General features: G+C 43.4%; 1 protein-coding gene across 10 annotated transcripts in view; it reads right to left on the bottom strand.

The window, feature by feature from the left end:
• Positions 1 to 23255, bottom strand: part of ehmt1b (euchromatic histone-lysine N-methyltransferase 1b) — a 66993-nt gene that overhangs the window by 20738 nt on the left and 23000 nt on the right. For 6 of the 10 annotated variants that reach the window (XR_009792062.1, XM_061799315.1, XM_061799309.1 and 3 more), the window contains 10 exons: positions 20550 to 20714; positions 18932 to 19003; positions 18720 to 18822; positions 14874 to 14963; positions 11781 to 11912; positions 5802 to 6079; positions 4937 to 5169; positions 1266 to 1481; positions 1093 to 1175; positions 870 to 976 (listed from right to left, as the gene is read on the bottom strand). Coding sequence is in view for 9 of the 10 variants with exons in the window: in XM_061799315.1 (XP_061655299.1) it covers positions 870 to 976; positions 1093 to 1175; positions 1266 to 1481; positions 4937 to 5169; positions 5802 to 6079; positions 11781 to 11912; positions 14874 to 14963; positions 18720 to 18822; positions 18932 to 19003; positions 20550 to 20714 (1479 nt within the window). In the remaining variant the exon portion in view is untranslated. Of the gene's footprint in view, positions 1 to 869; positions 977 to 1092; positions 1176 to 1265; positions 1482 to 4936; positions 5170 to 5801; positions 6080 to 11780; positions 11913 to 14873; positions 14964 to 18719; positions 18823 to 18931; positions 19004 to 20459; positions 20715 to 23255 lie in introns of those variants that run through there. The other 4 variants (XM_061799319.1, XM_061799316.1, XM_061799314.1 and 1 more) reach the window with 4 other exon arrangements.

Below are 23255 nucleotides of genomic sequence, written 5' to 3'. Positions count from 1 at the left end.
CATGTTTTCTTTTAAGAATTGTACCCATCTTACAAATTCTGCCTGGGTAATCAAACATATGAGCACAACTGTGTGTTTTCTAATTTACTAAATAAAAGTACAGCTGTGAATTTCAAAAGAGCGAGTAAATACAAAATAAAGTATTACGTGTTCAAATAAAGTGTTTAACTTCAGAATAATTGTATGAAAAAAAGTAACAAAATACTGATAATTCATGTTTTCATTATATGGGTGGAAGCAAAATCATGCATTGTAAAAATGCATTATACATAGGTATAGAGGGGTTTTACAGAATTTTGAGGTCATCTTTGTGGGTGCGTATTATACATGGGTGCGCATTATACACGAGAAATTACGGGACTTGAAATTGTCTAAATTATGGGCCCTGAATCTATAATCTATTAAAGTTTCACTTTTTGAATGGAATTGTGGAAATTCTATTTTTTTGGAAAGGGTCTGTACTTGTTACTGCAAAAAGTTTAATGTGGATGGAACTTGGTTTGACAAATCATTTGTCCTTGCAGACACATCAAATTTCTTTCAAATTGGTTGGGATATGAATGACAAACAAGTTATATTATTAACAGGCTGATGATAAGGATTTTAAGACATTTGGAATTGAATGTAATCCAAACAGTTGTGATTGATATTCATGAACCCGTAGGTAGGACGTTGGACACAAATAAATAGAAAAACCCACACTGATGGAAACATAACCTCTTTGGTGGAAGTAATAAAGGTGAGCGACAGAAGTCTGTAGGATACAAGATGAAAAAATATACCTGCTATTTATTATTATAAACAATGTGAAGGTAATAACATCCATCAAACTCTTTCTCCAAGGGAAGACCATGGGAATCCGTTCTTACTTGCACAAGCATATGGCAGATTTCCTGATGTCCTCCCTCAGCTGCAGCATGGAGAGGGGTGCGTTTGTTCTGCGAGTCCATTTTAAAGTTGGGGTCAATACCATCCACTGCATATTACATAAAGATGGAAATGAATCATTTAAAACATTCAGATGAACATTGAATGAAGATGTCCATATATTACAGAATGACAAGATAAAAGTTAAAAAGATAAAAGACTTACCCAGCATGAGCACAACCTTCTTAAGCTCTCCTTGTTTGGCTGAGAGGTAAAGTTGCTTTGGGTGAAAACGCAGCTTCTTGGGTCTGATCAAAACAAACATACTGTATATATTAAAAATGGTGGGTCTCACATTTGATGTTCAAACAATTCTTACTAAAGCAATGAAAACAAACTTCTCTGTGTCAAGAGCAACCAGAATGCTTTCAAGAGTTTCTCGTGGTGGTCCCTGGAAAACGGGAGATGAGGCTCCTGCTTCAATATCGGCCTTCAGTTCTGAGCACATGGAGGATCCGGGAACAGCAAGGGAGTCTAACCCGGATACTAAACCAATGCAAAGCGAGCTGTCTGCTCTCCCATTGCCATCACCTGCCACACCTGGGCGTAAAGAGCTGGACATAAAAACAACAAAGGGTCTTGTGATAAAAAAAATTCCTTTCAGCCAAAAAAGACAAAAGACAGTGAACAGTGAAGACTTTAGGAATACTGTAGAGTGGAACCTCAACTTAAGAGTCTAATTCCATCTGTGAACAAGCTCATAACTCAATTTATTGGTAAGTCAAATAAATCTTCCCCATTAAAATAAAGGATGCCATTACAGCCCCCCAAAACTACCACCATTTTTTGTTACATTTTTAAATAAAGAAAACAGCACTATATTAGAAAACATAAATATATAAACATAATAAAACATAAAAGTGATTTTATAGAGACAACCTGATTTTATTAATTAAGCTGAAAGTCACACACAAACGCACTATAGTATTTGTGTTATGTGCCTTTAAAGGGTCGCTGGGGCAGGTGCTTTAGCAGGGAAGCCCAGACTTCCCTCTACCCAGCCACTTCATCCAGCTCTTCCGGGGGGATCCCGAGGTGTCCCGGGCCAGCCAGGAGACATAGTCTCTCCAGCGTGTCCTAGGTCGTCCCGGGGTCTCTTCCCGGTGGCACATGCCTGGAACACCTCACCAGGGAAGCGTCCCGGAGGCGCCCTAATCAGATGCCCGAGCCACCTCATCTGGCTCCTCTCAATGTGGAGGAAGACGGGTGAAGAACAGAGCCCAAGCTGCTTGAGCTCCAGTGTGAAATATCCACAGTCAGTCATGATTTGGGGTGCAATGTCAACTGCAGGTGTTGGTAAACTCTGCTTTCTTAAATCCAAGGTCACCACAAGAGTCTACCAGAATGTTTTAGAGGACTTCATGATTCCTTCTTTATCAGGATCTGTATGGAGATGCAGATTTCATCTTCCACCAGGACCTGGCCCCTGCCAATACCGCCAGAAGCACCAAAACCTGGTTTGATGCCCATGCCATCACAGTGCTTAACTGGCCAGCCAACTCGCCGGATCTAAACGCCATTGAGAATCTATGGGGTATTACCAAGAGGAAAATGAGGGGCACCAGACCCAAAAACAAAGAAGAACTGACAGCAAGCATCAAGGAAATCTGGTCTTCCATAACTCACAGGCTATATACCACAGGCTTATTCCCTCAATGTCACGGCGCATCGAGGCAGTGATTAAAGCAAAGAGATTCCCAACAAAGTATTGAAGATTAACATATCGTTGTGAAAGTAGCATATTTTGATTAATTTAATGTGACCATAACTTTTTTTTCTTCAAAAACTGAGACGTAAATGGTGATTTCTTCAAAGTATTCGATTTTTTTTCAATTCCTGATTTCGTGGGTTTTCTGAGTTGGAAGCCCAAGTCATGTAAAAATGAACAAATAAATACTTGAAATTGTTTAAACTGTGGGCCCTGAATCTATAATCTTTGAAAGTTTTAACTTTTTGAATGGAATTATGGAAATAAACATTTTTCCATGATATTCAAATTTTTTGGAAAGGGTGTGGAGATGGATAGATGGTCTTTAAAGGGGGGTGGCCTGGTGAGTGACATCACAAGTTTTAATTTCCAACGGTTTGTTCAATCTCCTCCATGCTCCTTGCTAGTATTTTCACTTGGTATTTGTGAGTTTGACAGTTTGTCCCATTCAATTAATGTTGCTCTTTTTTTTTTTTTTTTAACTTTACTCCATCGGCAGCATATGTAAAGTTCACTAGTAATTCTTAATTTGGCTCACAACACAAAGACAAAAAAGGGAAGAAAAAAAAAGTCTAAATAATGGCTAGTGACTCCAAAACTCATAAATTGGGCACTCTTAAATCAAGGTACTAAATACGCCAATTCCAATGAAGTTGGGATGTTGTGTACAATGTAAATAAAAACAGAATACAATGATTTGCAAATCCTTTTCAACCTATATTAAATTGAATAAACTACAAAGACAAAGATATCTGATGTTCAAACATTCTTTTTTATTTTTGGAAATATTCTCTCATATTGAATTTGATGCCTGCAATACATTAAATAAAAGCTGGGAGAGGGCCATATTTACTAATGTGTTACATCACCTTTCCTTTTAACAACACTCAATAAGGATTTGGGAGCCAAGGACACTCATTCTTGAAGCTTTGTTGGTTGAATTCTTTCCCATTCTTGCGTGATGTACCATTTCAATTGCTCAACAGACAGGGGTCTCCGTTGTCATTGTAACGGATATGCTCTCGCCAGATGGCACCATGAACCACAATCTCGGACTGGGACTACTGTTTTTTCACGACCATAAGGCGCACCGTATTATTGGGCGCAGGCATGGTAAAACATACGTTAGCTTAAAACTTTCGGTATCATGCATGCACGCTAAAACATATGCTAGGATGCATGCAACATTTACAGATTTTGGAACTCGGTGCACACATAAAGTGGAAAAAGGAAAATGAGCAAAGGTAATGAAGAAAAATATTTTTTCTGAATGTGAAGTTGCTCAATGAAGTGGAGGTGCCCAAGAAAATCCTCTTTTGGCACGCTGTCCTCCGGCGTTAACAACAAGCGAAAGAGGAGCGAATGGGACAGGGCGTCCTCGGCTGTCAATGCTGTTGATTGAGAACAGCGCACACACGATGAACTAAAAAAAGAAGTGGTCAGACATTAAGGTGGATGTGAAGCGGAGGACAGCTGCCCACCGCCAAAGTGTGGCCAAAACAGGCGGAGGAACCGGCGTAGGGCCTCACCCCGTTTGAGGAGAGAGTCGCTGCGATCATGGGTGACACTGCTCTCTCAGGGGTGGTGGGGGCACATGTGGCTGACTCTGATCACCCCACAAGGTAAATACCATGTATTTTTATAACTCATAACAAATGTGTTCATACAGTAACCTACACTCAGCCCTATGAGATAAAGGTTCATGCGTAAATGTTTTATGTGTGGTATTTGTAATAAATCTTTTGAATTCAAACAGAAGCACATCAGCATATCAAAGAGGATATCAAAAACTTTGACTCCTCTCACTTTGTCCTGAAAGTTTTCCACATCTAAAAAGAGATGTGGTGCCCTCTTTATGAGATAAAATAATTAGATTTTAACGTTTAAACTTAAAATCATGCTTAACCGGAAGTAACGCAGGCGTCTCTTCCGGCTGATACTATTCTCCTAAATTAATTACGTTTTTATCCAAACCAATATACGCTACGTCATATTTCGCGCTTTTTTACTACGAAGCCACACTGTTGTAACACGTGCAGAATGTGGCTTGGCATTGTCTTGCTGATATGAGCAGGGACGTTCCTTAAAAAGCCATTGCTTGGATGGCAGCATATGCTGCTCTAAAACCTGTATGTACCTTTCAGCATTGCGTTTTTCAGTTTAAACATTAAATATCTGGTCTTTGTAGTGTATTCAACTCAATATAGGTTGACAAGGTTTTACACAACGTCCCAACTACATTGGAATTGGATTTGTACCACTGTATAAGCCAATTTAAAGGTTGCGCAGCAGGTGATTTACCTCCCAGTAGTGGTGTCTGCTCGGCCCTCAAGGGCTCCGGGCGGAGCTGGTCCGTGAGCAAGTGTGGGGGGTACAGTGGAGGTCGTGTCAGCCTTGGCGATGGTAACCTCCTTGGCCTTGCTGGCCTCCTCCCCACAGTGGGGGCAGAAGCTTTGACCTTTCAGCACTGAGGCACAGGCACAGTGAAAGCGATGTGAGATGTTGATGTCTGGTTGGCACTCCATGAAGGTCCCCTACACAGCCAAGGATAAAAAGTCCACCATTTTATAAAATAATAATACAAGTACTACGTAATTTCTGTTGAACTGTTTTCTCATAATTCCAGGGACACGTGTGCTGCACATGCTGGAATTGAACTTTAAGATCTTTTTAAAGATGTCTTAACTACAATATGAGTTTATCACAAGGAGCATGTAATGAACATGGTCAAGTGTATATAAAGTTATGAGTATCCAAGCCTTCAAATATTATGGCAGTTAATGAGGTATTACTGTATATCTTATTATTATAGATATGTTGCCCTATCAGAAGTCCACGTAATATTTCTTGGCAAACAGCTTTTTCCTACGGTGTGATGTTCACTGGTCAATTTAATGGCATTTTTGTCACCTACCAATTATTTTCTAGTTCAGACTTTGCTAATATCCGGGTTGGAGGTGGGACCCAAAATACAACCAATAATAATGATTTTCATGAGTCATCAATTGTCAGCATTTATGGAACCTATATTAACCTGAGTGTCGATGTGATGGCAATACATTGTTTCTCCTAAATTTTGATCCGAAGGAAGGACTACATTTCTTACTTGAGTCTTGAGCGGAAGCCAAGAACTGACAACAGGGATCAGAAAGTGAATGGAACTCACAGCCCTGCAGAAGAAGCCACACCCAGGGCAGCACTGGTGCTTGACCATGCCATTGCGGTGGTCCTCACATAGAACTAGCAGCTGAACAGAGTTGGAAGGTCGCATCATTTCTTGTTTCAAGACAGCACCCTGGCAGCGGGTCAGTTGTCCATCAACACTCTCAGTAGCCATGCACTTCCTGTCTGCCAGGATGAGAATCTCTCGACTCTTGGGGGTCTCCATGCGGCAGCTGCACAAAGGCAGCTCCTGAGCCTCCTCCACTGTTGAACTTGACGTCTCTGCAAAGACCAAAAGTCATTGCCAATACCTTTACCCCCCTGCCCCCGCCCCCACACACACAAACACAAACTATTTTCCTTCAACTTCTAAACTTAACAGGTACAGAGCTTCGAGAAAGAAAAACAAACTTTTAAGTTTAAGTTAAGTTTTAACCTTTAAGTATTAACAGCCTTATTGCAAATTGGGTGAGCAAGTGTGGTGGACCAGGAAGTGGAAATGATTAGTAAGGGGGAAGTTAGAAAGGCATTAAAGAGGATGAAAAATGGAAAGGCACAGGCACATTCCTGTAGAGGTATGGAAGCAACGAGGAGAGGTGGCTGTGGAGTTTTTGACCAGCTTGTTCAATAGAATTCCAGCGTGTGAGAAGATGCCTGAGGAATGGAGGAAAAGTGTGCTGGTGACTATTTTTAACAACAAGGGTGATGTGCAGAGCTGTGGGAACTATAGAGGAATAAAGTTGATGAGCCACACAATGAAGTTATGGGAAAAAGTAGTGGAGGCTAGACTCAGGACAGAAGTGAGTATTTGCGAGCAACAGTATGGTTTAATTCCTAGAAAGAGTACCACTGATGCATTATTTGCCTTGAGGGTGTTGATGGAAAAGTACAGAGAAGGTCAGAAGGAATTACATTGTGTCTTTGTAGATCTAGAGAAAGCCTATTACAGAGTACCCAGAGAGGAACTGTGGTACTGCATGCGGAAGTCTGGAGTGGCAGAGAAGTATGTTAATAATTCAGGACATGTACGAGGGCAGCAGAACAGTGGTGAGGTGTGCTGTAGGTGTGACCGAGGAATTTAAGGTGGAGGTGGGACTGCATCAGGGATCAGCCCTGAGCCCCTTCCTGTTTGCAGTGGTGATGGATAGGCTGACAGATGAGGTTAGACTGGGATCCCCGTGGACCATGATGTTTGCAGATGACATTGTGATCTGCAGTGAAAGCAGGGAGCAGGTGGAGGAACAGTTAGGAAGATGGAGGCATGCACTGGAAAGCAGAGGAATGAAGATTAGCCAAAGTAAAACAGAACATATGAGCATGAATGAGAGGTGGTGGGGGAAGAGTGAGGCTACAGGGAGAAAAGATAGCAAGGGTGGAGGACTTGAAATACTTGGGGTCAACCGTCCAGAGCAATGGTGAGTGTGGTCAGGAAGTGACCAAGCAGGTTGGAACAGGTGGAGGAAGGTGCCAGGTGTGTTATGTGACAGAAGAGTCTCTGCTAGGATGAAGGGTAAAGTTTATAAAACAGTGGTGAGGCCAGCCATGATGTACGGATTAGAGACAGTGGCACTGAAGAGACAACAGGAAGCAGAGCTGGAGATGGCGGAAATGAAGATGTTGAGGTTCGCTCTCGGAGTGACCAGGTTGGATAAAATTAGAAATGCGCTCATCAGAGGGACAGCCAAGGTTCGATGTTTTGGAGACAAAGTTAGAGAGAGCAGACTTCGATGGTTTGGACACATCCAGAGGAGTTGGTAGAAGGATGATGAGGATGGAGCTGCCAGGCAAGAGAGCTAGAGGAAGACCAAAGAGAAGGTTGATGGATGTCGTGAGGGAAGACATGAGGGCAATTGGTGTTCGAGAGTAGAATGCAGGAGATAGGCTTACATGGTAAAGGATGACGCGCTGTGGCGACCCCTAACGGGACAGGCCCAAAGGAAAAGAAGATTGCAAATTGGGTAAATTATTTTTGGGCAACAATTGATTCTGATGCACCCCGGACGCCTCCCTGGTGAGGTGTTCCGGGCACGTCCCACCGGGAGGAGACCCCGGGGACGACCCAGGACACGCTGTAGAGACCTCGTCGCTCGGCTGGCCTGTGAATGCCTCGGGATCTCCCCGGAAGAGGTGGATGAAGTGGCTGGGGAGAAGGAAGTCTGGGTGTCCCTGGTAACGCTACTGCCCCCGCCACCCGACCTCAGATAAGCGGTAGAAAATGGATGGATTTTTGGGCAACAGTTCATCTTTCAGCAGCACAACAACCCTAACCCCACAGTCCAGATACATCAGGAGTGGCTTCAGGACAACTCTGTGAATATCCTTGATATACATGAATATACAAGCCCAGATTTAAATCCGACCTCTGGAGAGATCTGCAAAAGGCTGAGCACTGACTGCGCTCCCCAATCCAACTTGACGAAACTTGGGAGGTGCTGCATAGAAGAATGGACAAAGCCGTCCACAGATAGGTGTGCCAAGACAGTGGCATTATATTCAAAAAGACTTGAGACTATAATTGCTGTCAAAGGTGCATAAAGTTTTCCGCAAAGGCTGTGAATACTTATGTAAATTTCAAATGTTAAAATGTCATGTTGTTGTCATGATGGGGTATATATTATGTGTAGAACTTTGAGGGAAAAATTATTTGCAGTATTCTGTTTTGGAATACGGCTGTAACTGTGAATTTACAGTGCCACCAGAAAGTTATCACACCCCTTCGCTCTTTCCACGTTTTGCTGTTACAGACTTATTCGAAAGCTGATGGAGTATAGTTTTCTTTTTAAAAACAATCTACATAAAATATCCCATAATGACAATGTAAAAACATACTTTTGACAGTTGTACAAATTTATTGAAAATGTAAACATTTATACGTAAGTATTCACACGGTTGGCTTAATATTTTGTTGAAGCACCTTTGGCAGCGATCACAGCCTCAAGTCTTCTTGGGTATGTCTCTACGAGCTTGGTACACCTGTTTTGGGGCATTTTCTCCCATTCTTCTCTGCACATCCTCTCAAGGTCACTCAGGCTGGAAGGGCAGCGTCGGTGGACAGCCATTTTTAGGTCTTTCCAGAGATGTTTGATTGGATTTAAGTCTGGGCTCTGGCTGGGCCACTCAAGGACATTCACAGGCTGCTCCTGAAGCCACTCCTTTGTTATCTTGGCTGTGTGCTGTGGGTCATTGTCGTGTTGGAAGGTGAATCGACGCCCGAGTTTGCGTTCAACAACAATCTGGAGCAAGTTCTCTTGAAGAATTTGTCTGTATTTAGAAGGTGTCATCTTACCCTCTATGCGGACTAGTCGCCCAGTTCCTACAGCAGAAAAACAGCCCCACAGCATGATGCTGCCACCACCATGCTTCACAGTAGTGATGGTATTAGCCAGGTGATGAGCAGTGCCTTTTCTTCTCCAGATATGACGCTTGCAATTCAGGCCAGTTCTATTTTGGTTTCATCAGACCACAGAATTTTGTTTCTGCAGGTCTGAGAATCCTTAAGGTGCCTTTTGGTAAACTCCAAGTGGGCTACCATGTGCCTTTTAGTGAGAAGTGGCTTCCGCCTGGCCACTCTACCATAAAGGCCTGAATGGTGGAGTGCGTTAGCAATGGTGGACCTTCTGGATGGTTGTCCGATCGCCGCAAGGGAACACTGGAGCTCCGCCTTAGTGATCATAGGGTTCTTGTTCACCTCTATGACCAAGGCCCTTCTTCCACGGTTACTCAGCTTGGTCAGACGGGCAGCTCTAGGAAGGGTCCGGGTGGTTCCGAACTTGTTCCATTTCCGAATAATCGAGACCCTAGTGCTTTTCGGGACCTTCAATGCTGCTGAAATCCTTTTGTATCCTTCCCCAGATTTGTGCCTTGACACAATCCGTTCTCAAAGGTCTGCAGACAATTCCTTAGACTTCACTGCTTGGTTTCTGCTCTGATATGCACTGCCAACTATGAGACCTTATGTAGACAGGTGTGTGCCACTCCAAATGATGTTCAATCAACTGAATTTACCACAGGTGGACTCCATTCAAGTTGTAGCAGCATCTCAAGGATGATCAGTGGAAATCAGATGCACCTGAGTTTAAGTTTGAGTGTCATAGCAAAGGGTGTGAATACTTATTTACCTATTATGTTTGAATGTTTGCATTTTTTATAAATGTACACAGATGTCTGAAAATGTTTTTGTCATTATGGAACATTATGTAGATTTGATTTTTCAAGAAAACTATACTCTAAGGCGGCACGGTGGACGACTGGTTAGAGCGCCAGCCTCAGAGTTCTGAGGACGCGGGTTCAATCCCCGGCCCCGCCTGTGTGGAGTTTGCATGTTCTCCCCGTGCCTGCGTGGGTTTTCTCCGGGCACTCCGGTTTCCTCCCACATCCCAAAAACATGCATTAATTGGAGACTCTAAATTGCCCGTAGGTGTGAATGTGAGTGCGGATGGTTGTTTGTTTGTATGTGCCCTGCGATTGGCTGGCAACCAGTTCAGGGTGTACCCCGCCTCCTGCCCGATGACAGCTGGGATAGGCTCCAGCACGCCCGCGACCCTAGTGAGGAGAAGCGGCTCAGAAAATGGATGGATGGAATATACTCTAAGCAGCTTTAGAATAAGTCTGTAACAGCAAAATGTGGACAACGTGAAGGGGTGTGAATACTTTCTGGTGGCACTGTAAATTCAATTACATTTTATTTACAACCCCAATTCCAATGAAGTTGGGACATTGTGTTAAACCTAAATAAAAACAGAATACAATGAAAATCATGCAAATCATGTTCAACCTATATTTAATTGAATACACTACAAAAACAAGATATTTCATGTTCAAACTGATCAACTTCATTGTTTTTAGGAAATAATCATTCACTTAGAATTTTATGGCTGCATCATGCTCCAAAAAAGCTGGGACAGGTGGCAAAAAAGACTGCGAAAGTTGAGGAATGGAGGAGTGCCATGATTGGGTAGAAAAGGAGCTTCCCTGAATTGCTCAGTCATTCACAAGCAAAGATGGGGCGAGGTTCACCTCTCTGTGAACAAGTGCGGGAGAAAATAGTCGAACAGTTTATTTGAGCAAATTTGAGCAAGAATCATGGAAGATGACGAAGATGATTTGCTTTCGCGGGCCACCTAAAATGATGTGGTGGGCTAGATCTGACCCCTGGACATTGAGTTTGACCCCTGCGCTATCCTTTTATGCATGGATTTAAAAATATATATATTATTTTAGCACATGGTGTACAATTAGTTGTTCAATTGCTGTTTACTTAATTTTAATTTATGCAGTAACTGCGATTTTAGATTTGTCATCGACTGGTTGTAAGGTACATTTCATTACATGCTATACAACCATTCAACCTATGTGACAAAAAAAGTGAAGCGTAAAGCAAGGCCACTCGAAATATTTGGCCACTTTAACATTGTATAATTGCTAGTTATGAATTATAGTAAATATAGCATTGTGAAAACGATCAACAAACTATTTTAGTCTGCTGATAAATATGTTCATACAACTGTAGGACCATTGCGATTATCCATCCATCCATTTTACATACCGCTTATCCTCATGCGGGTCGCGAGCGCGCTGGAGCTTATCCCAGCTGACTGGGCGAGAGGCGGAGTACATCCTGAACTCTTCGCCAGCCAATCGCGGGACACATATAAACAAACAATCATTCACACACACATTCAGACCTACGGACAATTTAGAGTCTTCAATTAACCTACCATGCATGTCTTTGGGATGTGGGAGGAAACCGGAGTACCCGGAGAAAACCCACGCAGGCACAGGGAGAACATGCAAACTCCACACAGGCGAGGGTGGATTTGAACCCGGGTCCTCAGAACTGTGAGGCAGATATGCTAACCAGTCATCCACCATTCCACCTATCAATGGGATTATATGGGAAATAAAATATTGTATCTATGATATGCATAAAAATGTTAGAAAAATAAAGCAGGTTTCATGAGCTACTCCCGTCTTACGAGCTCACCTTTGCCCTCTAAAGTAGCGTCAGGCTCACGAAGATTGCAGAGTTTGTCAGGTGGTGTTATCTGGGAGTTTTCATTCCTGTCTTCTGTGTGCATCAGAAATGAAGCTGGAGGTTCAGCCAAGGCCTCTGATTCTGGGTAGTAAAAGTTGTTTACAATAAAAGTCGGTTGAAGAAAATACAGCCTCAAGAATCAATAATTACATTAACCAGTCAAATACCGAGGTGGTGAAAACTGGTTTGTCTAATTGTAAGAACAGGAAGACTTTAAGGATTTTTCTACAGTATTGTCTTACAGCTGGCCAACATTGTTGAATGCTACATATGTAAAATATAGTCTAATTAGGGTTTATCTTAATATATGATGGAATTCTCAGAAAAGAAGAAGTCTTTGACGTGTGAATTATACTCTAAATGTTATGTTATAAACAGAGCAGCCACAATAGGGCAGGTAACACAGGGGGTCTCGGGCCCCGAGACACGGCATATGAATGCCAAAACAATGGGACTGCTTTAGACACTACAGCGGCAACGTGTCGCGAGTCCTCCGCATAGGGCTCCGACTAAAGGCCTCTTTATACTCCCATGCTCGCGCGGCCGACAACGCCCGCATTGCATCACGTGACCGACGCATTGGCCCGCGTGGCCCCTCTGCGTCACTTGACGCGCGCACGGCCAAAAATGTTGCTGCGCGTAGAATGCCGCGGACATCATCTTTCGTGATTGATCCGTTTTAGTCACATGCTGCGATGTCGTTCCTCTCGGTTGTCGTTGCTCTCGTCGTTCCTCTCGGCGTTCCTCTCGGTTCCACATACCACCTACGCCGTCGCCTTCTTGATCGATTTTGCAGTAAAATTAAACGTATCATCTGGTCATCTAGGTCCATTTGTTCTAGCAGACACTGCTCCACGGTTGCCATTGTTGTTGCTTTGTTCCTTGTTACGGAAAGGTAAGTAAAAACAGCTACGGGAAATGGCCAAAAAATGCAGAGGAAACTCCGCCCTGTGGCATCCTAGCCAATACCAGCCGTAGGGACACCCCCGACTTGGAGGAGAACTGCAGTACATTTTCAAAACTGCGTGCGTGGGTTGCGCTCGAGTATAAAGGCAAACTGCGCGCGGGATAGCCGCAGTGACGTCAGCGCGGTCACTGTCCGCGCGAGTGTAAAGAAGCCTTTAGGTGTTGATGGCTGGTAGCTAGTAGCAGGCCCCAAGAGACTCCTGATATTTGTCCAAATTAGCAACATAACTGGAAACCCCGCTGACACTGCAATGACACGTTGGGATTCGAAAATATCCCGAATGAGGCTACCTACAAGCAGGCCTGCTCATTTAATCAGACTTTATGTCAATTATTTAATCCAAGATTACTAGTTTCAATGCCTACAGTCCACCCACCCCGAAGAAGAACACGTCGAAAACCAACGAAGAAATGCATGCACGAAGAAGTGTGTGTGCCCAATGGCGGCGGCAATCGAAAGTCTTAACTTTGTTAAAATACAGTAAATGACCAGTCACCTCAGTGCAAGACTTGCAAGAAGATTATATTGTGTAAAGGACGTTTCACGATGTGTAGAAGTAATGAGGTGGCGCCTTTGACGTGCCCCCTCCCGCTCCGAGCCTCAGCCTACAGCGCGCTAAACTTTAGTAAAGTCAATCAGGTGAGTGAAACAATAAAATAAATCTTCTACCAACATTGAGGCAGCTAACAAGTTTAACTGTGACTAAAACAGTGGGTCACCGTAAATGCAAATAACCCGCTAACATTAGCATATGTATTTTCTGTAGAAAACGAGCACATGAGACACTCTTGTCTATACAGCTCACACACACACCTGAAAAGTCAGACATGATACTCAAATAAAAATCAGGTTAACCTATCAGTGGGAGCTCACTAACGTTATGTTAAATAATTTGTGTTCAGTAAGTTAAGCAGTTATGTTTTAAATCCAGCCGTATAAAGGCCTTTTAACACTGCACTTGGGAATGCGTCTGACGCCTTCAGCTTTGCCATTCATCGTGTGCGTGCTGGGCGTCAGAGCGTTTTGACGTGACACCAAGCGTAGTGTCAATGCAGAGGGCATCTGGCGCTCAGCATTTCATTAATCCATCCATCCATCCATTTTCTGTACCGCTTCTCCTCACTAGGGTCGCGGGTGTGGTGGAGCCTATCCCTGCTATCTTCGGGCGAGAGGCAGGGTACACCCTGACCTGGTTCGCCAGCCAATCGCAGGGCACATACAAAAAACAACCATTCGCACTCACATTCACACCTACGGGCAAGTTAGAGTCTTCAATTAACCAAGCATGCATGTTTTTGGGATGTGGGAGGAAACCGGAGTACCCGGAGAAAACCCACGCAGGCACGGGGAGAACATGCAAACTCCACACAGGTGGGGCCGGAATTTGAACCCCGGTCCTCAGAACTGTGAGGCAGACGTGCTAACCAGTCATCCACCATTCCACCTATCAATGGGATAATATGGGAAATAAAATATTGTATCTATGATATGCATAACAATTGTATAAAATAAAGCAGGTTTCATGAGCTCCTCCTGTCTTACGAGCTCGCCTTTGGCCTCCAAAGTAGCGTCAGGCTCACGGAGATTGCAGAGTTTGTCAGGTGGTGTTATCTGGGAGTTTTCATTCCTGTCTTTCCTGTCTGTGCCGCCGCATGCCATCATCAGATAAAAAAATATTCTATTCTGGAGCATTGACGCGGTGATGACTCCTGCAATTGGAGAGAGGCTGGCGGAGTGATTTCTGGGTGCTATTTTGACGGACTTGGACTGTAAACGGCAAGGGGAAAATGGAGGACGCTCTGACAAATGTGGTTTCTCTTTGTCCCAAAATCTCTGCTTAGCCTGAAATATACAGGGCCACTAGAAAGTATTCACACCCCTTCAGGTTTTCCACATTTTGCTGTTAGACTTATTTTAAGGCTGATTTGAATATAGTTTTCTCTAAAAAATAAATAAATAAATAAATAAATCTACATAAAATATCCAAATATATACAAAGTAAAAACATATTTTCAGACATTTGTGTCAATTTATTTTTAAAAATTACATTTTCAAACAATAGATAGTATCCGCACCTTTTGCTATGACACTCAAACTCAAGCTCAGTTGCATCTGATTTCCACTGATCATCCTTGAGTAGCTTCTACAACTTGAATGTAGTACACCTGTGGTCAATTCAGTTGATTGAACATCATTTGGAATGGCACACACCTGTCTACAGTGGATATGAAAAGTGTTCAGACTACTTAAATTTTTCACTCTTTGTTATATTGGAGCCATTTGCTAAAATCATTTAAGTTCATTTTTTTCTTTTAATGTACACACAGCACCCCATATTGACAGAAAAAAAACCAGAATTGTCGAAATTTTGAGTGTTTAGTAGAAGCACCCTTTTGAGCTAATACAGCCATGAGTATTTTTGGGAATGATGGGTGTGAGTTTTTCACACCTGGATTTGGGGATCCTCTGCCATTCCTCCTTGCAGATCCTCTCCAGTTCCGTCAGTTTGGATGGTGAACGTTGGTGGACAGCCATTTTCAGGTCTCTCCAGAGATGCTCAATGGGGTTTAAGTCAGGGCTTTGGCTGGGGCATTCAAGAACAGTCACGGAGTTGTTCTGAAGCCACTCCTTCGTTACTTTAGCTGTGTGCTTAGGGTCATTGTTTTGTTGGAAGGTGAACCTTCGGGCCAGTCTGAGGTCCTGAGCACTCTGGAGAAGGTTTTTGTATAGGATATCCCTGTACTTGGCCGCAATCATCTTTTCTTAAATTGCAACCAGTCGTCCTGTCCCTGCAACTGAAAAACACCCCCGCAGCATGATGCTGCCACCACCATGCGTCACTGTTGGGACTGTATTGGACAGGTGATGAGCAGTGCCTGGTTTTCGTCACACATACCACTTAGAATTAAGGCCATAAAGTTCTATATTGAGAGAATCTTATTTTTCACCATCTTGCAGTCCTTCAGGTCTTTTTTAGCAAACTCCCTGCGGGCTTTCGTGTGTCTTGCACTGAGGAGAGGCTTCCGTCGGGGCACTCTGCCATAAAGCCCCGACTGCAGTGATAGTTGACTTTCTAGAAGTTTCTCCCATCTCCTGACTGCATCTCTGGACCTCAGCCACAGTGATCGTTGAGTTCTTCTTTACCTCTCTCACGAACGCTCTTCTCTCCCCCGATTGCTCAGGTTGGCCGGACAGCCAACTCTAAGAAGGGGGTTCTGGTCATCCCAAACATCTTCCAATTTAGGATTATGGAGGCCACTGTGCTCTTAGGAACCTTGGTGGTGGCAGCACCACGTGCTGTGGGTTTTTTTGTTGTTGCAGGAACTGGGCGACTAGTCTGCATAGAGGATAAGATGACCGCTGCCAAATACAGACACATTATTCAAGAGAACTTGCTCCAGAGTGCTGTGGAACTCAGACTATGTCGTCAATTCACCTTCCAACATGACAATGACCCAAAGCACACAGCCAAGATAACAAAGGAGTGTCTTCAAGAGCAGCCTGTGAATGTCCTTGAGTGGCCCAGCTAGAGCCTGGACTTGAATCCAATCGAACATCTCTGGAAAGACCTAAAAATGGCTGTCCACCAATGCTGCCTATCCAACCTGATTGACCTTGAGAGGATCTGCAGAGAAGAATGGGAGAAAATGCCCCAAAACAGGTGCGCCATGCTTGTAGAGACATACCCAAGAAGACCTGAGACTGTGATTGCTGCCAAAGGTGCTTCAACAAAATATTAAGCCAAGGGTGTGAATACTTACAGCGGCTGAAATAAGTATTTAACACGTCACCATTTTTCTCACTAAATATATTTCCAAATGTGTTATTGACATGAACATTTCACCAGATGTTGGGAACATCCCAAGTAATCCATACATACAAAGAAAGTAGAACAAATAAGATCAGAAATTAAGTTAAGTAATAATGTGAATGACACAGGGAAAAAGTATTGAACACATGAAGAAAGGGCGGGTCAAAAACGCATGGACAACACCTAAAATCTATCAATAATCAAACAGCAATCCAGCCCCTTGTCAGTGCAAATGAATTTCAGCTGGTTCAGTCCTAATTGATAGCCTACAAGGTCTCATTGCCAAGGTGTGAGTCAAGGCACAGCTCATGATGGGTAAGAGCGGAGAGCTGTCTCAAGACCATCGCAAACTAATTGTTGCAAAACCCAACGATGGCATTAGTTAGAGGCACATAGCTAAGCTTCTGAACGTTGCAGTGAGCACAGTTGGTTCCATAATACGTAAGTGGAAAGCCAATCACCATAAATTTGCCTCAATCAGGTGCTCCTTGCAAGATTTCTGACAGAGGAGTGGAAAGGATAATCAGAACAGTTGTCCAAGAGCCAAGGACCACCTGTGGTAAGATTCAAAAACAACTGGAATTAGCAGGTACTGTTATCACAAGGAAAACAGTGAATAATTCATTCTGCTGCCATGCCCTGTATGCACGCTCACCGCGCAAGACACCATTGCTCGAAAAAAAACATGTCAAAGCTCGTTTAAAGTTTGCTGAACAACATTTGGACAAGCCGGTTAAATACTGGGAGAATATAATCTAATCTGATGAGAGCAAAATTTAACTGTTTGGTTGCCACAATGCACACCACGTTTGGAGGAGAAATGGCGCTGCACATCACCCTAAAAACACCATAACAACTGTGAAGTTCGGAGGTGGGAATATGATGCATGGATTTTAAAAAAAATGGTACTGGTAAACTTCACATATTGAAGAAAGCATAAATGGGGAAATGTACCAAGACATTCTTGACAAAAATCTGCTGCCATCTACGAGGATGATGAAAATTAAACGAGGGTGGACATTTCAGCAGGATAATGATTCAAAGCATACTGCCAAGGAAACTCTCATTTGGTTTCAAAGAAAAAAAAATAAAGCTGCTAGAATGGCCCAGCCAATCACCTGACTTGAATCCAATCAAAAATCCATGGAAAGAACTGAAACTCAAGGTCCATAAAAGAAGCCCATGGAACCTTCAAGATATGAAGACTGCTTGTGTGGAGGAATGAGTCAAAATCATACCAGAGCAATGCATGCAACTAGTTTCTCCACACAGGAGGCATCTTGAAGCTGTCATTGCAAACAAAGGCTTTTGTACAAAGGATTAAATAAATACCAGTGGGCGTGTTCAATACTTTTTCCCTGTGTCATTTCACATTATTACACACAACTTCATTTCTAAGCTTATTTGTTCTACTTTCTTTGTATGTATGGACATACATCCCAACATCTACTGAAATATTCATGTCAATAGCACCTTTGGAAATATATTTAGTGAGAAAAATGGTGACGTGTTTAATGCTTATTTCAGCCGCTGTCTGTACCCATTATGTTGAAATGTTTACATTTTCAATACCGGTACATTTGTACAACTGTTTGAAAATATGTTTTTACGTTGTCATTATGGGATATTTTATGTATTTATTTAATTTCATTTATTTTCATTAGGTTTTAAACAAATAGAGCTCTCGAGTAAGTGTATACCTTACTCCTGTGAAAATAAAATTGATAACGTATGCATTCAAGCTCATAGATGTTTGTTAAATACTGGTTAAAAATGTCATATGTGGAAAAGTATGTGCTCTGGTAAAATGTAGAAACAGTAAATCTCAGCTTTGATGAGAACGGGATTTTTTGTAGTTGCTCTATTTTGCCCATTAGCTTTTCATTGTTGATACACGTGTGAAAGAGCGCACGTGCACATAAACACACACGCACAGGCACACACAGACCTCACACGCACACACAAAGAAGCCAGAGGAAACACAAAAGTACTTTGAAAACCACGAGGAAGGCGAGGAAGGGCAACTGATGATGGCAACCAACCATCCAATATACTAAAGATAATTAGCTGGGTGACAAAGTACAGGTGTGAATGCGGTGGAAGTTCTTACCTTTGACCTTAACATTCCTCTTGTGCTTCCTGGACGGCCTGAGCCAAGCATTGTCTCCTTTTGTTTTCTTCTTTAACTTCTTCTTTAGACTACATTCTGTGCTCTGAGGAAAACAGAAGTTCAATGACGAGACAAAGTCAGTACCAGACAACGAGAAAATTGTTCGAAGCTAGTAGATCAAAAGCATTATGTTGCCTTCCACGTGGTCTTACCAAGTATGACTCTGTGCCTTCCTCCTCTCCATCTTCTCCAGATTCCCCTGATTCCTCCTGCTCAGTCTCCGGCTAAGGACATGTTTAAACCACCAACATTAAGCACACACACTACCACTGTATTGATTATTATACATTGGCACCCAAGGACACACCTATTCAGTGATTATTTTTTGGTTTTTACTTTTTTTTTTTTTTAATGGGGTCGGGTGTTGAACCAACCCGACTTTTTTAGGATAAAAGTTTTTTTGTTGTTTTTTTTTTTCTTTTTTTTTTTTTTCAATGCAGTCAGTTATATCCATCCATCCATTCATTTTCTACACCGCTTATCCTCACTAGAGTCGGGGGTATACTGAAGCCTATCCCAGCCAGCTGCAGGCGAGAAGGGGGGCACACCCTGAACTGTTTGCCAACCAATCACAGGACACATATAGACAAACAATCATTCACACTCACATTCACACCGATGGACAATTTGGAGTTTTCAATTAACCTACCATGCATGCCTTTCAGATGTGGGAGGAAACCTGAGTACCCGGAGAAAACCCACGCAGGTACAGGGAGAACATGCCAACTCCAAAAAGGCGAGGCCGGATTTGAACCCGGGAACTCAGAACTGTGAGGTGGATGCACTAACCAGTTGTCCATCGTGGCGCCCCAGTCAGTTATAATGGTCCTTAAATATTTGCGAATTTTCGCTATTCACTTTTGGGGCCTAGTCCCTATCCCACATGAATAGTGGGGGTCTACTGTACTTGGATTAAGTATACAGTGGGTACGGAAAGTAGTCAGACCCCCTTAAATTTTTTTGTTATACTGCAGCCCTTTGCTAAAATCATTTAAGTTAATTTTTTTCCCCTTCCTGTAGCTCTTTTGCAAGTTCTATACAGGAAGTCCTCGAGTTACGACGCACTCGACCTACGACGTTTCGACTTTACGACCCCCGTGCCTCGTGCGCCCTTTTATCCCCAGCACCATAGTGTTTCTGCTTAGCTAGTGCATAGTGCATGTCTGTGTTTGTGCGGCGGGAGTATCTTTGCCTTTTTCGCCCTCCTTTTTTCCCCACTCTCAGCAGTAATGGTAAGTACAGCATCTTATTTTTTTTATTTTAATGTATTTTAGTTTCTTTATACCAAGTGTTAACCTTTCCTGCTACAGTCACCTGACCGTGGTCGGGAGACGCAGGGGTTAACTTCCTTCTCTCGTTGCACAGCTGAGCTGGGTGGCGGCAACAATAAAGGCACGAAGCACCGATTTGCTGCTTTAATGGCTTTATTAGCTCCTCTGCACATTCAACAACAACGGGTCCTCCGCTAATCGCTACTCTTCCCCGGTCGCCGTCACTACACTTGCTACTGTACACACTCGCACCGGCGCGCACTCCTTCCTCCTTCACAGTCCCGCCGGACGACGCCTGCGCAGTCCCGTCCCACACACACTGAGCTTGCTGTCACAATCACATGGGACAATACCCGTAACAGAATTATTTCGCCGTAAATTTCAACTTTAACGGTGAAATCCGACTTACGCGGAAATTCGTGTTACGTCGCCTGCGTAGGAACGGAACTTCCTGTACTTCCTGTACATTGAGATTCAGCATTTCTTTGTCGAGTCAAACCTGAGAGATGGACCCAATCGTTGGATTTGCTTGTTGGACATCAACGCCAAGTTCCTCTCCTTGCAACTGCTCTTCCTCAGAATCCGACTCCTCCGACTCCGCCTCCGACTCCTCCTCTTCCTCAGATGCATGTGCAATCTTCTCTCCATTTACGTTTATATTTGTCTAAGAGGTAAGACAACAAAATGTGGAAAATATCAAACATAACCTGAAATAGCTGCATTTGTAAGACTGGATTTTTATAAAAGGGACCATATCAGCAATTGTTTTTTGTTTCATATATAGGCCCTCCGCACACAGAGCAATGTGCCCGAACGAGACTTAACTGGAAAAAACACACACCAGGCAATGAAGTTGGGACGTAGTGTTAAACATAAATAAAAGCAGAATACAATTACTTGCCAATCATGTTCAATCTATATGTAATGGAATACACTGCAAAGACAAGATATTTAATGTTCAAACTGATCAACTTTATTGTTTTTAGCAAATAATGATTTACTTAGAATTTTATGGCTGCAACACATTCCAAAAAACCTGGGACAGGTGGCAAAAAAGGAATGCTCATCAAACACCTGTTTGGAACAGGCTAATTGGGAACAGGTGGGTGCCATGATTGGGTATAAAAGGAGCTTCCCTGAATTGCTCAGTCATTTACAGGCAAAGATGGGGCGAGGTTCACCTCTTTGTGAACAAGTGTGTGAGAAAATAGTCGAACAGTTTAAGGACAATGTTCCTCAACGTACAATTTAGGGATTTCATCATCCATAATATCGGTCCATAATATCATCAAAAGGTTCAGAGAATCTAGAGAAATCACTGCATTTAAACGGCAAGGCCGAAAATCAAAATTGAATGCCGTGACCTTGGATCCCTCAGGCGGCACTGCATCAAAAACCGACATCAATGTGTAAAGGAAGGATTACCACATGGGCTCAGGAAAACCAATGTCTGTAAATACAGTTCGGCGCTAAATTCGTAAGTGCAACTTGAAACTCTACTATGCAAAGCAAAAGCCATTTATCAACGACACCCAGAAACGCCGCCGGCTTCTCTGGGCCCGAGCTCATCTAAAATGGACTGATGCAAGTGGAAAAGTGTTCTGTGGTCCGACACAATTTTGGAAATTGTGGACGTCGTGTCCTCCGGGCCAAAGAGGAAACGAACCATCCGGACTGTTATGGACGCAAAGTTCAAAAGCCAGCATCTGTGATGGTATGGGGCTGTGTTAGTGCCAATGGCATGGGTAACTTACACATCTGTGAAGGCACCATTAATGCTGAGAGGTAGATACAGGTTTTGGAGAAACATATGCAGCCATCCAAGCAACGTCTTTTTCATGGACGCCCCTGCTTATTTCAGCAAGACAATGCCAAACCACATTCTGCACGTGTTACAACAGCGTGGCTTCGTAGTAAAAGAGTGCAGGTACTAGACTGGCCTGCCTGGAGTCCAGACCTGTCTCCCATTGAAAATGTGTGGCGCATTATGAAGCGTAAAATACGACAACGGAGACCCCGGACTGTTGAACAGCTGAAGCTGTACATCAAGCAAGATTGGGAAAGAATTCCACTTATAAAGCTTGAACAATTAGTGTCCTCAGTTCCCAAACATTTATTGAATGTTGTTAAAAGAAAAGGGGATGTAACACAGTGGTAAACATGACCCTGTCCCAGCTTTTTTGGAACATGTTTCAGCCATAAAATTAAGTAAATAAGTTAATGATTATTTGCTAAAAACAATATAGTTTATCAGTTTGAACCTTAAATATATTGTCTTTGTATTCTATTCAATTAAATATAGGTTGAACATGATTTGCCAATCATTGTATTCTGTTTTTATTTATGTTTAACACAACGTCCCAACGTCGTTGGAATTGGGGTTGTATTTCTATATCCATCCATCCATCTTGCGCTTCTCCGAGGTCAGGTCACAGGGGCAGTAGCTCCAGCAGGGAAGCCCAGACTTCCCTCTCCCCAGCCACTTCGTCCAGCTCTTCCGAGGGGATCCCGAGGCGTTTCCAGGAAAGCCGGGAGACGCAGTCTCTCCAGCGTGTCCATGGTCGTCCCTGGGGTCTCCACCCGGTGGAATGTGCCCGGAACGCCTCACCAGGGAGGCATCCTAAATAGATAACGGAGCCACGTCATCTGGCTCCTCTCAATGCCGAGGAGCAGCGGCTCTACTCTGAGCCCCTCCCGGATGACCGAGCTTCTCACCCTATCTTTAAAGACTTCTTTATGCTCGCGCGGGCGGCAACCGCACTGACGTCACTGCGGCTATCCCGCACGTAGTTTGCCTTTATACTCAAGCGCAACCCACGCGCGCAGTTTTGCAAATGTACTGCAGTTCTCCTCCAAGTCGGGGGTGTCGCTAAGGCTGGTATTGGCTAGGATACCGTAGGGTGGATTTTCCGCTGCATTTTTTGGCCATTTCTGGTCATCGTTTTTACTTTCTTTTCCTTTCGCGGCCCAATGCGTCGGTCACGTGATGCAATGCGGGCGCTGTCGGCCGCGGGAGTATAAAGACGCCTTAAGGGGGAGTCCGGACACCCTGCGGAGGTAATTCATTTCGGCCGCTTGTATCCGGGATCTTGTTCTTTCAGTCACGACCCACAGCTCGTGTCCATAGGTGAGGGTAGGAACGCAGATCAACTGGTAAATAGAGAGCTTCGCCTTTCACCTTAGCTCCTTCTTCACCACAACAGAC

This window comes from Phyllopteryx taeniolatus, chromosome 15 (genome assembly GCF_024500385.1).
Source record: "Phyllopteryx taeniolatus isolate TA_2022b chromosome 15, UOR_Ptae_1.2, whole genome shotgun sequence".
Taxonomy (NCBI): domain Eukaryota; kingdom Metazoa; phylum Chordata; class Actinopteri; order Syngnathiformes; family Syngnathidae; genus Phyllopteryx; species Phyllopteryx taeniolatus.
The sequence above is the reverse complement of the archived record's forward strand: the minus strand, read 5'-3'. Positions and strand labels throughout refer to the sequence as shown.